Raw genomic sequence first — 16869 nt, forward strand, 5'->3', positions numbered from 1 at the left:
CACACATGTACACATCACACACACACTCACGCACACACACACACCACCCAGACTTGCAGCTGGTTGGAGGGAACTTACATGATGCACACATGTACACCTCACACACGCATGCTCACACACCACCCAGTCACGCAGATAGGAAGGAGCTTAGTTAAATGGTCAGAGAGGTACAGTTGCTCAGACCCAGGGACATGCAATCTCAACACACACTCCTGTGTACGCACACACTCGCCCCTCTCTTCGAGTGGTGACCAGTTGGCCAGGTTTGCTATCCCACACCACCAGAGGATTGCTAAATGCTTGTTCAGGGACCAGGGTCCCCCACTGTCAGCCCAACCCACCCACAGCTCGGTGCTCCCTAACCAAATGCTATACGTCACCCCTACTGCCCTCCACAATCCTCCCGAGTACACGTTCCTGACTGTGTCTGACTCTTCTGTCCACACCAGCCTCCTTAAAGCTTGACCCCAAAGCTGCCTCCTCTGAGGCCCACTTGCTGGCCGCCCACACGTGTCACCAGTTTTCCCAGAAGCCCCTTGGGGGGCAGCTAAGCCCATCCCCACAGCCAGCTTCCCAGGGACCACGCTCTACTTTGGAGAGCCTGTGATTTGGAGGCCGGCAGTGTGCTTTTTTGGCCACAGCGTGTACCATGCGTGCATGTGCCAAGCACACACACAACTCCCAGGCAGATAGCACAACCTATTAACTCCTTAGCGGTCTTCGCATGTGCTACACATGCAGGTGTACACTCAGAACAAGCACACACATCTGTCACAGGTCAGCCAGTCAGACCCTAAAGCACACACATCCACACCCAGGTGTGAGGCCCCGTAGGCCGGCTGCTGCCCTCACCTGCAGCTGGTCGCGCCTGATCTCAGCAGCTTCTCCCTGGAAGACATAGATCTTCTTGTGCTGGGCCAGGTGCAGCAGGGGCAGTGGGCCCTCCAGGGCGATGGTCACCTGCAGGTTGGCATCTGTGCGCACGGAGCCCGCCTCCACAGAGAGAGCCAGGGTGTCTCGGGGGCTGAGGCTGCCATTGTGGTGGTAGATGACCGTCCCGTCCAGCAGGTCCCGCTGGGAGAAGGCCGAGGTCGGCTGGCCAGCCTGGAGCAGCTGCCCCCAGCGTGGGCCGGAGGTGACCTGGTAGCGGACTTCGTCCCCAGTGCGGACATCCAGGTTGGTGTCCAGGTGGAGCACGGCCGTGTCGATGGTGCCCTGGCCCCCCTGGGGGACCACGAGGCTGGAGCCGTTGGCCAAGCGGAGGTAGGGCTCCGAGGCCTGCACCTCCAGCAGGGCGGTGGCCTGGTGCTGCCCGTCGGACACCTGCAGCTGGATCCAGCCGCGGTCGGCACCCGAGTGCACGAACAGGACCCGCCTCTCGCGGAGGTCCTCCTGGGTGAAGCGGTAGATGGGCCGCGAGGGCTCGTCCACGGCCACGATGCTGCCGAAGAGGAGGTCTTTGCGGGTCAGCACCAGCTGGGCATCGGCAGAGCCCGAGTCCGGGTCGCTGAAAGCCACATCGTCGGTGGTGAGCAGCCGCTGCCCACCCCGAGCCACGTGGAAGACGTGGCTGACAGTCTGCACAGGGGCGTGGTCATTCACGGGCTGGATGGCCACGCGGAAGACGCCCCGGACCTCCTCCCAGGCCGTGCCCCCGCTGCCCTCGCCCTGGCGGGTGGCCACAAACGGGATATCATCTTCAGTGGTCTCTGAGTCGTCGTGCTGGTAGACCAGCCGGCCATGCAGCAGGTCCTCGTTGGTGAAGGACATCACCGTGGTGTCCTGGTCCTGCGTGTCCCGCCATGCCAGCCTCCCGTGGCGGGGCCGCTCCATGACCTCGTAGAGGTAGCCGGCACTGTTGAGGGTCTTCACGAAGAGGTGGTCAGCAGAGATGACGGCCTGGCCGCCCTCGGGCACCGAGAGCAGGACGTTGGTGAGGACAGGGGCACTGGGGTCCCCACCGATGTGGATGGGGAAAGTGTAGAGGGGGGAGAAGTGTGGCGGAGCCGTGACGCGGAAGTGGAAGGCATCCTCTACGGCCTCTGAGGCCCGAGCGGTGGCCCCATAGGTCACCCGCCCCGCCTGCAGGTCATCCTGGGTGAAGCTCTGCCCGGCGGATAGCCGGGTGCCCTGCAGCCGGAGGTTCCCCTTCGTGGGGGCTTGCACCACCTTGTAGTGGAAGGAGGCGGGGCTTGGGCCTGTGCCCTCCACAGTGGCCTCCAGGTGGGCTGTGGTCAGGGCCTCCTGCCGGCTGTTCTGAGTGTGCAGGGGCTCCAGCTGCAGCAGCCAGATGTCGGCCCTCTGCACCCTCACTGGGAAGGAGAGGTTGCTCAGCATCTCGCGGCCCACCTGCACCTCCAGGGTCAGGTACTCCACTGTGTCCTCGGCGCGGCGGCTGGGGTCCGTGCTCAGGTACCGCACGCGGCCCTGCTCCACGTCGCGCTGGTGGAAGGCCTGCGTGGCCCGCCACTCTGCGCCCTCCATCCCGCCGGCCCCCTGCTTCTGCAGCTCCCCGAAACGCAGGCCTCCGGTGAGCCGGAACAGCACGCTGATCTCCTGCCCCACTGCATTGGTCTCCACCGACAGGTTGGCTGGCAAGATAGGCGCTGCCGAGCCCTGCGCCAGGCGGAGCCCAGTGTTGTGGAGGAGCCGGATGGCCGGCTGGACGGCCACCACCTTCAGCGTGGCTGCGGGGCTGGCCTGCAGCCCGTCGCTGACCCGGAACGTCAGGTCCTGTGCGGGGCCGCCCCGGTGGACGTAGACCAGGCTGCCCGCCTCCAGCTCGCGGCAGGAGAACTCGGTGGCCGGCTGTCCGGGCTGATCCCGGCGCTCCACGGGGAGGCCGGAGGGACTGCCCAGCAGTTGGAAGGTGAGGCCCTCACAGGCCGAGTCCGGGTCATAGGCCTGGAAGACCTCAGGCCCCAGCGGCTTCTGCGTGTGCTCCAGGATCACCATGAGGCTGCCGTGCGGGAAGACGAGGCGTGGAGGGTCGTTGATGGGGTTGACCTGGACGGGCAGGATGTAGGTCTGGCCGCGCCGCAGGCAGGAGGGCACCAGCCCCCGGGCAGTCACGGACACCTCCAGCACCAGCTGGTCGGCCGGCTCCTCAGCTCCGTCGTGCACGAAGCGGGCCTTGCGGTTGACCACGTCCAGGAGGGTGAACATCTTCCGTGCCTGGGCGCCCGGGATGTCCAGCTCCAACTCACCATGGCGCGCCCCTCGGATCACACTGAACAGCACCTGCGATTTGCGCAGCTCCGCCTCGCTCAGGTCCAGGGTGGGCTGCACGTGCCGCCACTCGAGCCAGGCCGCACCGCCCTCGGCCACCACCAGCGGGCTGATGGTCAGCAGGCGGGTGAAGTTGGCAAAGACAGGTGGCAGCCCCGCCTCGGGCGTGCAGGGCTCGGGCAGCTCCAGAGTGGGCCAGGCCTCGGGGGCCAAGGTGGAGAAGGCTTCGTAGGGGCTGTAGACTTCCTCCTCATACTCCTCCTCCTCCGGCCTGCAGCCCGCCACCATGTGGCGCGTCAGCAGAGCATCCCGGAGCCCATGCCGCTGGCCGTTGACGCTGAGGTCCTCCATGCAGCCCAGCAGGGAGGCGTTGGCCGCGCCTGGGGCCAGGCCCAGCCGGTGCTCCCAGAGGTGGCGAGAGGCCTCCGCGTCCAGGCCCCCGAGGAGGAGGCTGCCACGGGGCTCCAGGTAGCTAGGGACCCCGCGGTTGGAGGTGCGGGTGGGGTACTGGTCCACGGAGATCTCCAGCCGATGAGTGTCTATGTGGATGCTGATCTCGTGGGGCAGTCCGTCGGCCACGGGCACACTGTTGTGGAGCAGGACGGTGCCCTGGCCTTTCTCCACCATGGCCCGCAGGTGGCCCTCAAAGACGTCCACGTAGATGAAGTCCCCATGCCGGCCACCCGCCTGGAAGGCCAGGGGCGCCTGGCGGCTTCTTGTGGTGAGCGTAAACTCCAGGCTGCCCTCATCTCGAGTGCCCCAGGCAGGGAAGGTGGTCAGTGAGTGGGGCCCGGAGAAGCCCAGGGCCACGTCATCCCCTGCAGAAAACTCCTCTGCACAGCCTTCTGGCACATCCGGGGTCAGCGGCCGGAGGAGGCTTCGGCCATTGAGGGTGGCTCCATGGAGGCAGCCCCTCAGCGGGCGGCTGGCTCCCCTCAGGTAGGGCAGGCGGAGGCTCCCAGTACCCCCTATGAAGAGCCCATAGGGAACCTCCAGCGGGGCTGGCGGGGCTGGCCCCGAGGCATTCAGGCGGCTATCAACTGAGAGCATGGCCCAACTGTTGGTCACCGTGAGTGCCACGGTGTGGGGGGTGGAGTCGCTCAGCAGCGTCTCTTTGGGGGTCTGCAGCCTCATCACCTCCTGGCCCAGGACGAGTCTGACCTGGGGAGAGAGGGGGGCGGTGGAGTTGGAGGAGAACCCACCCGGAGTCCATCCTGTTCCTGTGCAAACACACCAAGCCCCCCAGCCCTGGGGCCCCCAGAGCCCAGGCCTCCTCTGGGCACCTCCGCATCCAGTGCCCACACACTCCCCAAACTCAAGCCTCCCCCAGGCCTGCATGGGCTCTGGGGGCCCGATGGGAATCAGATGTGGTCCCTGCCCACAAGAGACTGACAGGGAACCAGGTGCCCTTCTAGAGAGCCACTCCTCACGTTGCATCCTTCCCTTGACTGAGAGTTGCCAGGAAATCACCGTGGCATTTAGAAAGCATTTACTCCGGAATAATGGGCACCCCTGGTAGCATAGTGAGTTACTCATTGGGCTTCTAACTGCAAGGTGGCCAGTTCAAAGCCACCATCCTCTCTGAGGGTGAAAAATGAGGCTTTCTACTCCCATACAGAGTTATAGTCTTGGAAACTCACCGGGGCAGTTTTACCCTGCCCTCCAGGGCAGTGCTATGGGTCAGTATTGACTCGGTGGCCTAGTGCATTCAGTAAGTGGCAGCGTGGACCCCCTGGTGAGTTCCCCGAGGACAGCCCACTGCCCAGGGACAGGGAGCCCAATTAGATACTCTGCTTGGAAGGTTTCAAAGAGGAAAGGTCCCTGACCTGGGGAGGTGGAGAGGTGAAGGAGGCTTACAAACACACACCAGAACCAGAAGTAGCATGGGTCGTGGCCAACCATGGGAACCGAGAGAGCAAAGACCTAGAAACTATGACCTGGGGGTCCTAGCACGCAGCACGCCCCCTTAGGGTATGGCATCAGTACCCTGGCAGGGGAGACAGCAGAGCCAGTCTGTACCCAGCCGCCAGGCTTCAACAGTGACACCTGGTGGCAGTGAGAAGCTATGGTAGGAGGAGCCCCATCAGGCCACAGTCCTATGTCCACTGGGGTGCAGAAGCAAATGGACCCTCAAATTTCGGCTGGGTAAGACCCTGGAGGAGTCCCTCAGTGGTGCTGGGTTACTAATGGAAAGGTTGGCTATTCAAATCCACTCAGAGTCCCCTGGGAAGCCAGGTTGAGAGATCTGATTGTGAGGCTCGGTCTTGCAAGGGAGCATCCAGGAGTCAGGGTCAACTCAACCGCCCATTAACCATAGCAACAAGAGCCAGAACTCCCCAAACCCTTCATGGTTGGGAAGAAGGCTCAGGAGGGGGCCGGAAGACCCCCTGCAGATCCAGCATGTGCTGACTGGAGCAGGGGAGTGGCGGGAAGGAGGGGTGGTCTTAAAGCAGGGCTCTCCTCAGCATGCCGGTGAGGCTGGACCCTGAACGAGGAAGACTGAAGGAGAATCGGTGCATTTGGTAAGGGATGTGGAAAGTACCGCGGACTGCCAAAAGAACCAATCGATCTGTCTCCAGGGGAAAATACTGCCAGAATGTTCCTCAGAACCAAGGCTGGCAAGAACTCCATGTCATATTGTTTGGGCATGTGGTTGGGAGAGGCCAGTCCCTGGAGAAGGACCATCCTGCTTGGTAAAGCAGGGCCGTGGGACAAGAGGAAGCCCCTTGGTGAGATGGGTGGACACAACAAGGAGTTCAAACCTAAGGATGGTGCAGCGATAGACAGTGTTCCGTACTGCCACAAATGGGTTGCCATGAGCACCTCCCATCACCCTCAGCAGCAGGCAGTGGCAGTAGAGGGTGGCGCTGATGCCACGGCAGCGGGGTACCGAGGGGGGACTGGGAGCTCCCGAGAGGGTGGGTGCCAGGGCGACGCTTCCTGGGGGAAGGGAAGTCTAGGCTGAGCCTTGATGGCGTGGAGCCACCCAGCCCGCGGAGGGAGTGAAAGTAGCTCCGTGCAGTTTGAGCTCCCTCCACTAGGGGCTGTGTGAGCACGGGGGGGCCGGTTTCTGGAAGGAACAGATGTGAACACGAGGTGAAAGTGATGTATAGACGGGTCACACAGTCCATCGGAGGCCACTGAACGCCAGAGGAGTCCTGCCCCCGTCCCCTGGGATGTCACTGACCTGCAGGTGTCCGGAGTGGAGCTGCAGCAGGAGGTGGTCAGCCGGGCCTGCGGCCAGGAGCAGCAGGGCTTCCGGCTGGGCTGTGGAGAACTGCAGCTGCAGGTCTATGTCGGTCAGGGCCATGGCCATGGGCACCTCCAGGTGGTTCTCTCCGAAGAAGGAGGCTGCTTCAGGGAAGGAGGGCTGTGGTCAAGACTCAGGAGGAGGCCGCAGGGGGTGGGGGTACAGGGGCCCATGCTGGTGCAGCCTCCTGGCTCTCCTATGTGCTCTGCCCTGTGGGCACCCGCCAGATCCCAGCACTTCCTTAGTCCTGGCACAAGGACCTGGACCCCGAAGGCGGGCAAAACCCAGCAACTTGAGCCTCCTTCTGGGAACTTGCTGGGGCCAGAGCTTTGGCCACCTCTGACCCCACTCCTTTGGACCTCAATGTGGAGTCCAACCCCTCCGTAGCTCAGATGGAAAGGCCACTAGTCTAATCCCTTGACTGGGTGGCTGCCTTTCTGAGGAGACCCAGTTCTGCCCCGACTCCTGCCTGAATGTGGGTGCCCTGAACGCCACTGTCATGCTGTGCCCCCCTCCATGGGCTGGCTGGAGCCATGGCTAGTGTCCAGTGGTGGCGCTGAGATGGGAAGCCACCCCCTTCTTGTCCAGGCCAGGTTCCCAGCTGTACTCGGGGTGGGTGGGGCAGCCAGCTGGCCAGAGTCCTCTGAGAAGCAAAGGCTGAAGCCAGAGGGAGACCACTTGCAGTGCTGGATCCCAAACAGGCTCCACCCCCATGCTGCTTCCTGCTGCAGTGCTATTATTACCGGTCCCTGGTGAGTGGTCACACCGGGCCCTATTGTGCCCACCTTGGCCAAGCAGCAGGCCGAGCACGGCTGAGCTTCCTTCCATCCACGGGTGAGGCTGGAGGACAGGGCCCGAGAGGTGCTAGGCATCCACTGGGCAGCCAAGAGGGCTTCCCAGGGCAGCAAGCCACATCTGGGTTTGCCCGAGGTCAGTGGCTTCACGGGCAGGGCCCTTTCCTCCTACACGGGGCTCCTTTTAAATGGCCACCTCCTCTCCGCAGTTTCTCCAAATTAGCTTCCCTTGAGCTCCCGCCGCATAGCGGGTCACACATTGGGCTGCTAACTGCAAGGTCTGCAGTTCAAAACCACCAGCCGCTTCACGGGAGGAAGATGAGGCTTCCTATCCCTTGGAAACCCCCAGGGGCAGTTCAACCCTGTCCTGTCGGGTCGCTAAGAGTCGGGATGGACTCGCATTTGTGGGTTTGGTTTCTGGCTGGACCTGCTGTCAGCCACTGTCGACTCCGGCCCACGGCGGGCCCCGCGTGCGCAGGGTAGAACTGCTCTGTAGGGTTTTCCAGGCCGGACCTTTCGGAGGCAGATCAGCCAACAGGCCTGTAGCTGAGTGCTTCACTACTATGCCACTAGGGCCTTTGCCAAATGTCACTTGACTTTGCCCCTCCCCCCAGATGGCCCAGGCTGGAGGTGGGGGTCGGGGGCAGACAAGAGTGGGTTACAAACAACAGTGATTCATCCTTGCGGGCTCCCCCGAGCCTCATGTGAGTAAAGCAAGGCTGATGGTTCTGATAGGGATGCTCTGGCATCAACCACATATGTGCCGGTCCCTGGCCAGCTTGAGCCAGCTGACTTCCGCCCCTGTGAGGGGTGGCAGAGTCTGATAATGGTCTTCCCGGGGCCGATCTACAGGCCCCCTCTCTGCACCCCCAATTATCACCTCTCACCAGCACTTCTGGGCACTAGGACCCCCATCTGGGAGGCAGAGAATCACACAAGGACAGCCAAGCCGTCTCAGGGCCAGGAAGGGACCTAGTACATGGAGCTGTGAGCGGGGCCTGTCAGCACCAGGGTGGTGGGGGCTGGGAGCTGGTGGTGGCTTATCTGCAAGGACACTGGCTCTTACAGGCAAACCACAAAGCACCATGCTGTGGTGACCACGGCACGGGGTAGGGTGGCAGGGGGTGGACACAGGGGCCCCTGCAGGATGGATTTCCCCCACCTCCCACCCCTAGGAGTGGGCTGGAGCTGGCTCCCAGTGGCTGGCAAGGGCTGATGGCTAAATTTTCAGGAATTCTGTGAGATGTTGCCCAAAGGGGGAATATTTATACCACGGAGAGAGGCCAGCGCTACAAATGAGGGTTCCTCCCCCCCACTGAAAGCCTGTGATTCAACAAGTGCTTACCTGCCTCACCTCCCTGCTGGAGCCGGCCCATAAACCCCTCCAGCACTCCCACTCCCCCTCGCTAAGGCTGCATGTGTGAGACCCTTGGGGCAGACCAAGGGCAGAGCTCCCCAGCACTGACCCATGGCCCCCTGTCATGCCCCCCCCCTTACACACAGAGGAGAGCCGCAGGCTCTCAGCCTGGTTCTCCAGGCCAGAGCAGGAGGGTGGCAGGAAGCAGCGTACTTTCCAGAGCACTGGGGTCTGAAAGGACCCATTGAGGGGCTGGGCCCTGCTGCTTCCTGTGGGGCCAGGCGGGGAAGGGCTCACACAGGCTGCCTTGTGTGCTGGAGGAGCGTGCGGGCGGGCGGGCGAGGCAGCCCCCTCGCCCCAGCAGAGGCTCCGACTGATGCTTCCCTGGACAGGGCCCTGGAAACTCTGACATCACCCCCCTCTCCCCCAAACTCCTCCTCTGCTCTATGGACGGATGGGGCAGGCTGGAGTTACAAGATCCCAGAGCCCCTCTCCTGTGGGGCGGGGTGTAGAGGGGGTGCAGGAGAGAGGAGCAGTCTTGGGGGACTTCTTGGGGGAGCGCTGGTATAGAGAGCAGAGAGGGAGGGCAACGGGCAGCTTCAGGGGTGGTGGTGAGGCAGAGGGAGAGACTGGCAGGGGGACCTAGGGAGGGCCACTGTGGGTGGGCTTCTGCCCTCTCACCCACTGAGGCAGAGGGCTAGCAGGAAAGGCAGCAGGGAAAGCCAGGCTCAGGGGCCAGATTTTGGGGGTGGGTGGGGATCAGCCCTGGGTCAGTGCTAGCTGGGGTTCACCCCAATTCCAGGTAGGCCGGCAGTAGGCACCTGGCCACCCCCTGGGCCAGGAGAAGGGGCCTTGTACTGACTTAAGTATTGCCACTAGGCAGCATGGGCCCTGCCCCCCACCTCCTATCTAGGAGATTTGTCCTCAGGGCCCTTCCAGGAAGGGGTCTGCTCTCTGGTCTGGGTGTGCAGAGGGCAGGGGCGTGAGCACCCGGGAAGGGATGTCCTTGGTGTGGTGGGTGCAGGATGCCCCAGGGTCTGTAGCCAGAGACAGGAAGTGTGTCAGCCTGCCTGGGCAGAGCGCTCAGGGGGCTGTGAACACACGTGTTCGTGTGTGTGTGCAAGTCTGTGGGTGGCTGGTGGGTGTATGTGTTGGGTTTGCATAAGGCTGTGTGTTTGTGTGTGTGCACATGGGCTGGGCGGGCGGGCGCTGCCAGGACAGAGCAGGAATTGTGCCCAGGCCTGTCCTACCCTTCGATGCCTGCCCGCTGCTGCTTGGCTGGGCCGGACTCGTTGAAAGGGGCCGTGTGTTCTGGGAGGTTCCTGCCCCTCCTGTCTGGAGCCCATGGAGAGGTTTGCTGAAGGTGAAGTCTCCTGCCTTCCCGCCCTTCCTCCCGTGAATAGGGCCCTGCTGTCTGGGCCCAGGGTGGGGCCGCTCCATCCCTTCCTGAGACCTAGGGTTGGGGGCACAGAAAGAGCCTGTATTCTTCTCTGGAACGCCTCTCTCCAATGGGAAGGTGGGGTATGGGGGGGGGCGGGGAGCTGAGGCCAAGTCCCCCAGCAAGTCCCCTCTGGCAGGACACCGGTGGCGCTGCTGTTTCCTGGCCCTAGGGGCACTCCCTGGTGGTCAATGGGGACCTGGAACCTGCCCAGGAGGCCCCAAGTATGTGGCTTCCTCCCACCACGATGCCTGATTCTCTGCAGGTTTTGGGAGCAGGGGGTCCCAGGGCTGCTGGCAGTGCCATCTGCTCCCCAGCCCTCTCAGGCTGGCCAGACGTAGGTCTCAAGCACAGGGCCATGTCCAATTTGGAGGGAGGCTGCTGACCCTGGCCCTCCCCGACTCTAGTTCTCCCTGCTTTGGTCTCCGGTCTGTCTCCCATTGTGGTTGTTCCGGGGGCATCACCCTGGCCCCAGATCAGTCCAGAGGGGCAGCCCTGAGTCCTGTCTGCTGACAGCTACACCGAGCCTCCCGAGATGAAGCCATTGGACAGAACACCACCACCCAGGCCCTGCCTGGTGCCCATTCATCTGAGCACCCTGCTCACCCACTGGCAATCTCCCCGGTGCCCAGCTCCTGATGCCTTCCTGGGTGCCTGGGGGCAGCCAGGTGGGCCTGAAGCCAGCATGCGTCATGGGTGGCAGCCGAATTCCTGGGTGTCTGCTGCCGGGCTTTATAAGGGAGAAAGCCTGGGAGCCAGGGCGGCCAGTGGATGGCCCCTGGGGAATGCCGACTACAGGAGCCGCCCGCCCCCCTCCCCCCGGAGAACCGGATGTGTGTGTGCAGGGGGGAACACCCCGGTCTGCTGAGGAGGGGAGAGGAGGAGGGAGGGTCCATACTCACTCCCTCATTCATTTGTTCAATCGATCAATCCAACATTCAGTCACAAATAGGATGGTTCTGCAAAGGGGGGGCGTCATGCAGGGAGAGACAGGCTCTTAAGAAAGAGATTTAAGCAACAAGCCCCTGGCTCCTACGATCCTGGTGGGGGTGAGGGTGGGGCAGCCCATCCCTGAGGTAGGAAATAGAAGGGACAGAAATTAAGGCAGTCTGAGAAGGTGTGGGGTTGGCAGCAACCTGTTGCAGAGGAAGGCAGGAGTGGCACGTGTATGGGGGCACCTAGCCAGCAAGCTGGGGAGGGGGAGGGCCCAGCTCTGGGGCAAAGCTGGTGTTCTCCCACTAACCTCCAGGGGGTCTGGCACCAGGTCTGGCAGGCAGAGATGCGGCTGGGAGAGGCCCCTACCTAGGGAGCTGAGGGGGCCAGGCTGAGGCAGGGCTGAAGGGCTCTCTCTGTATCCTCATGGGTGTGTGTGGTGGCCCACGAGGACTGCATGAGGCCCTGCCTGAGGATTGGGGTCCAGGAGGCCGCCCAGCACCCCTGGCCTCCCAGAGGCCTTGCGGGCCCTCCAGGCTTGGGGCCAGGCCCCCACTGCCTCAGAGATACTCGGTGCTTTGTAACCATGTTGGCAATGCTCTGCAGCGACTGCAGGGCCGCAGGGCCAGAATCTGTGTGTGCGCAGCCCGCTCCCGCTTCCATGTCAGAGCTAGGATAACAAGACAAGGTGCCTGACCCCGACAGCACCCGTGGCCCCCGCTCAGCCTCTCAGGCCTCAGGCCGTTGTGCATGGTCGAGACTCAGTGCCCTGCGGTGTGTGCACCCGAAGCACATCGAGGTGGCGGCAGGGAGGGGGACGTGGGGCCCACAGTCTAGCTTTGGACAGGGGACCACGACCGGAGGCCACGATTACCTCCCCGGACTCCCCGCCAGACCAGGCAGAAGCTGTCTCCTCCTGTCTCCCCTACCCAGCCCGCTGGCCCTCCTACACGGCTCCCCTCCCCTGATCACTCAGCCATGGCACCCCTGTCCACCCAGGGGCCACCCCAGGAGGAAACCAGGCCTCCGGCCTTGCCTCCTCCCTCCAGCCTGCTGCCTTCATTGAGGCTCGCTGTCCTGTTCATCACCCTGCTCAGGGGCCCCGTGTCTCATGGCCACCCCAGGGCCCTGGGCCACTGCCGTGGTCCTCTCACCGTCTCCAACCTCCAAGTCAGCCTTCTACCCGCCTGCCCCCAGCTGGCCAGAGTTCAGGGGAATGAAGGGGATGGACTCCACCTGCTCGAACCCCTCAGGGTATGTTCAGGCTCTAGCCCTGGCACAGAATGTCCTGTCCAGCCCTCCAGCCCCACCCCTCCCCCAGTCCCCTGCCCTCCCCCATATTCTCTAGACTCTATGCCGTTGCACATGCTGTTCCTGTGCTAGAACACCTCCCTGTCCTTCTGGGCCCACCCCGGCCCTCGCGGGGTCATCCCCCTGTGGCTCCCTGCTGGCCTCCTATCACAGCCAGACCTTAGACGGTAGGCGCTGTCCTGTTGCAGCTTTTCGGCACGCCTCCTCCAGGAGACAGTGAGCTCTTGCGGGGTATGTGTATCTGCGTGTGGGAGGATGAGGGGGCAGTTCTCTGCCTCGCACGAGGCTCGCCCAACAAATCCTAGGCTGATGGACAGATCACCAGATAGTCAGTCCAGGACCCTGAGCCCCAGCTGGAGGAGGGTTTCCAGGGGGCAGACCACAGCTCAGACCAAAGGGAAGAGAGCTCCCCACCACACTCCAAGGCTAGATGGCTCCTCACGGGCCAGCCCTGGCTGCCTGGCTGGGGCTCACTCAGCTGCAGGTCCTGCAGGACCGGACTGGACAGGCTGCACAGAGCTATGCTCCCTCCCTGAAGCAGGCTCCACTGCTATAGCCAAAGGCCAGGCCGGGTCCCTGCCCCCCGCCAGGAGGACAACAGTCAGTTCAGCCACAGGGACTTGCAATAGCTGCCTCTCAGGAAACTGTGCCTCTTTCTCACGGCTATACCCGGCAGGGACCTTGATGGGGGCCGGGGGTGGGCGCAGCGCTCCCCACCTTCGAGCTCTTGCACTAGACTCATATTTGGGGTAGGAGGCCTTTAGTCTGGCTGGCTCTCTGGCCCCCCACAAGGCTGAGGCTGTCAGGAGGGGACAACCTCCTCACCATTGGCTGCCCATCCTCAAACCAAGTGCCCGAGCGCCACCCCCCAACTCCCCCCGCGGAAGGGCCAAGTTGGGGGACAATTTCTGGAAGGTGGGGGAGAGGAAGCAGGGGGTAGTGGGGTGGGAGATGCCGCAGGGCCAACAGGAGGGGCAGTGGCGGCAGGGCTGGTGTCCTGGGAGCCCCGCCAGCCGGCCTGGCCCCGGGGCCCCTCAGAGCCAAGAAAGTGAGGAAGCAGGAGGGAAAATGAGAGGCCCCACTGAAAGAGGAGGCTCCGAGTCCACCCAGGCTGGAGGGCGGGACGGGAGGCAGGGGCCTCAATGGAGTCTTTGAGGAAGCCCTGCAAGCAGGGGTGGGGCTCCTGGGTACGGGAGCGGTGCCAACAGGCTTTTCCCTGCCTTATAATTTTCCTCGCTGGGCAGGAGATGGGTGGATCCCCAGGCCTTCCCCATCCCCCAGGCCATGCCCCAAACGGGGACAGGGACCCTCACGTGAATGGGCCCAGGCTGCACTGAGGTTTCTAGCAGGCAGACACTGAGCAAGGGGCCCTTACCGGCCCTTACGGGGTCTGTCCAGCTTCACCTCCAGCCCTAGCAGGGTCCCTGAGAGCTGTCCCCATCCCAAAGGTGAGGAGACTGAGGCCCAGAGAAGGATGTGCACCGGGCGAGCAGGGGGTCTCACGGGTGAGCAGGAGTCTCATGGGTGAGTAGGGGTCCCACGGGTGAGCAGTGCAGAGCTGGGGGCTGTGGGTGCCAGAGAGTGTGCAGAGTGGGAGTTCGTGCACACACAGGGTGAGGCGGGGACCAGGGGCTGCGTGTGAATCGGAAGCAGAGCATCTGCAGCTGGGCTGGCGGGAGGAGGAGGGTGTGAGAGTTGGCCTTGTGCCGGGGAAGACTGCTCTTCCCTCTCTGGCCCCTGGGGCTCCCTCTGTTCGGGAAAAGAGCATCTGCTTTCTATGGGTGGTTTGGAGGTTGGCCTCTCCGGGTGGAGTGGGGGGGGGGTGCTGGCATGTTGCAGAGCAGCAGTAAGGGCTGCCCCCCGGGGTGGGGGGGCGGTGTTGTAGGCCTGGAGGGCCAGCAGGAGGGCAGTGAGGGGAGCTGGGGGTCTGGGCTTTGCCCCAGTAGGGGAAGCCTGTTCCCAGGAGCCTGGTGGGCAGGCCCCTCCCCTGGACGGCATCCAGTGCTGAGAAGCCCCATTGCTCAGCACAAAGTGGGGCCCCAGTTCTGGGACAAGAAACCGTTAAGGGCAGGGCCATCGGGGAGAGGCCCAGGGCTTCCCCACGTCTGGCTGGCTTGGCTGAAAGATGGTAAGTGTGTGAGCTTGGGGCGGGGAGCGGGGCACGGAAGCCATGACTGTTGGTCTGGACAGAGGCCTGGACCGGAAGTCCGGTGGCCCAGCTTTGTGGGGAGAGGCTGTGTGTGTCAGAGAAGGCTACAGGACGAACTCCCCATCTGGGATACGGGGAGAGTCTCCTTGTCCAGGACACTGTGGGGATGCAGGCTTGGGTCAGGGGTCACCTTTTCCCAGAGTCATGGCTCGTCACATCCCCTTGGGCCTCAGTTTACCTATCTGTGAAAGGAAACTGGGTGTGGTGGTGGTGGGGAGGGAGCAGGGCACATGCCTGCTCCCTGACCAGCCCAGCCCAGCCAGACCTCCCCAGTGCCAGGCTGTGGCACAGTAGAGCCACCTAGGGCCTAAGTGGCCACTGCCCGGGCGAGGCTGGCCGTGCTTAAGGAGGCAGCACCCACATCTAGGTGGACAAGGCCTCGCTGGGTGCCAGAGCAGGGGTTTCTGACCACAGGCAGGTGGCCGAGCTGCACGTCCTTGGCTCTGGCCATGTCCCTGCTGGGGGCCTGGGGAAAGGGTGTGGGCTGGCGGATGGACAGGAGACCCTGCCTGGACCATCCAAGATCTGCAGACTGGAACCTTTGTGTCTGAGCAGCCTGACCCTTCCTCAGACAGGTCCCTGGGGCCCAGCACTGCCCTCTAAGTTAAAGTGACCAGACGTCCCACTTTTGGCGGGACAGTTCTGATTTTGGGCATTTTAAAAAAGTCCCGGTATTTGGAAAGAATGCACGACAAGCTAGGGAAGGGTCTATTTGGTCCATATAGACCAAATTTTCAATCAAGAACCCCACCACCACCACCCGGTCAATGGTGTCCCGCTTTAAATCTGGTCACCTTACCCTAAGTCCTTGAACTCCTGTGGTCCCTACGCTAAACTCTCTCTAGCCACTACCACCCCTCCCAGCTGTAGGCACAGTCTCTTTGTGCTGTGTATCTACTTCCCTGTCCCCAGCAGCAGGGCTCCTGGGCTCAGGGCTGAGCCCACAGTGTCCCTGGGCTCTGGCACTAGGTAGCTCTATTGGACATCCAAACGCCACCAGGCTGACTCCCAGCCCTGCGGCCCCTAAAGAGCGTTTCTGGGTGTCCACCTTCACTGCGGCAGACAGCAGGACTCCTCCCCCCGAGCGGCTGGACCCTTAGAACTGCTGACCTCGAATTTAGCACCCCCAGGGCTCCTGAAGAAAACCTCACCACCTCCAATCCACCCTCCCTCGGGCCTCACCACCCACCTGTGTGGGCGGAAACTCGTCACTCGGGTCTCCCCTCTTTCCCAGCCTCAGCCAACTCATCCTGTCCACCCGACCCCACCCCTAAGTCCTCCAGGTTCTCCTCCCCTCCCTCACGGTGTGCGTGCCACATGGCAGACTGCCCCCCATCCATCGCCTGCCCCCCTCGGCAACAACAGCCAGCACCCTCCATGGTGACAGTTTTCGTCCCTCCCTCCCCCCATCCAGCCTTGCTGGGAAGTCTGCTGTTCCTGTAGCCGCAGGATCAAGCCTCGTACCTGTGAGTCCCTGCCTCTGCAGGAGATTCTGCTTACCCCTCTTGAGCACTCGTGTGACAGCCTCACTGGACCCCGGTTGTTTCCGAGCACCCTAGCAGGGCCCTCCTGCAGCCCCCAGACACCAGTGTGGCTGAGCCTCCAACCCTCCCCTCTCCCCACCCACTGGGAGCCTCGGGGACCACCAGCTGGCAACGGGGCGCTCAAGAGGGGTGAGAACCCTAACACTAACCCCAGCCCTAAACCTAACCCAAATCCTAATCCTAACACTAACCCTAGCCTAACCCCAACCCTAAAACAAACCCTATAGCCTGGTGGGGCAATGGTGTGGTCACCCAGGGTGCTTGGGGCCATGTTAGTGGTCCTGCTGGGTACTGGGAGGGAGGGACCAGCAGGGCCACAGTCCTCCAGGTGAGGTGTGTGTGTGTGTGTGTGTGGTATATGGTGTGTGTATGTATGATGTGTGTGTGTGTGGTATATGGTGTGTATTTGTGTGTGTGGTATATGGTATGTGTCTGTGTTTGTGGTGTGTGTATGTATGATGTGTGTGTGTGGTATATGGTGTGTGGCTGTGCGTCTACAGTGTATGTGTATGTGGTATGCCATGTGTGTTTCTGTACGTGGGTGTGTGTCTGTGTGTGCGGTGAATGGTGTGTGTGTGTGTAGTATATGGCATATGGTGCGTTTGTCTGTGGTGTGTGTGGTGTACATAGGGTGTGTCTGTGTGTGTGTCTGTGTATGGTGTGTGGTATATGATCTCTGTGTGTGTGAGGGGCTTCTTCCCACCTGGCCTCTGGGTGCTGGACACAATGGCCAGGGCAGGGTGGGGTCGAACACGGTCCCAGCTAGGGAGGGAGTGCTTTTCTGGGCCTGTGGTGACAGAGTCAG

The 16869-nt window shown here is 62.6% G+C and overlaps 1 protein-coding gene across 1 annotated transcript in view; it reads right to left on the reverse strand.

Moving 5' to 3' along the window:
- The window catches only part of CSPG4 (chondroitin sulfate proteoglycan 4), a 37624-nt gene that overhangs the window by 8016 nt on the left and 12739 nt on the right, over positions 1 to 16869 (reverse strand). The window contains exons 3-4 of the mRNA XM_045285671.1: positions 6416 to 6579; positions 853 to 4389 (exon numbers count right to left, since the gene is read on the reverse strand). Coding sequence (XP_045141606.1) covers positions 853 to 4389; positions 6416 to 6579 — 3701 coding nt within the window. The remainder of the gene's footprint in view (positions 1 to 852; positions 4390 to 6415; positions 6580 to 16869) is intronic.

This window comes from Echinops telfairi, unplaced genomic scaffold, assembly GCF_000313985.2.
Source record: "Echinops telfairi isolate 266 unplaced genomic scaffold, ASM31398v2 ScPeMD7_7475;HRSCAF=8513, whole genome shotgun sequence".
NCBI classification, from domain to species: domain Eukaryota; kingdom Metazoa; phylum Chordata; class Mammalia; order Afrosoricida; family Tenrecidae; genus Echinops; species Echinops telfairi.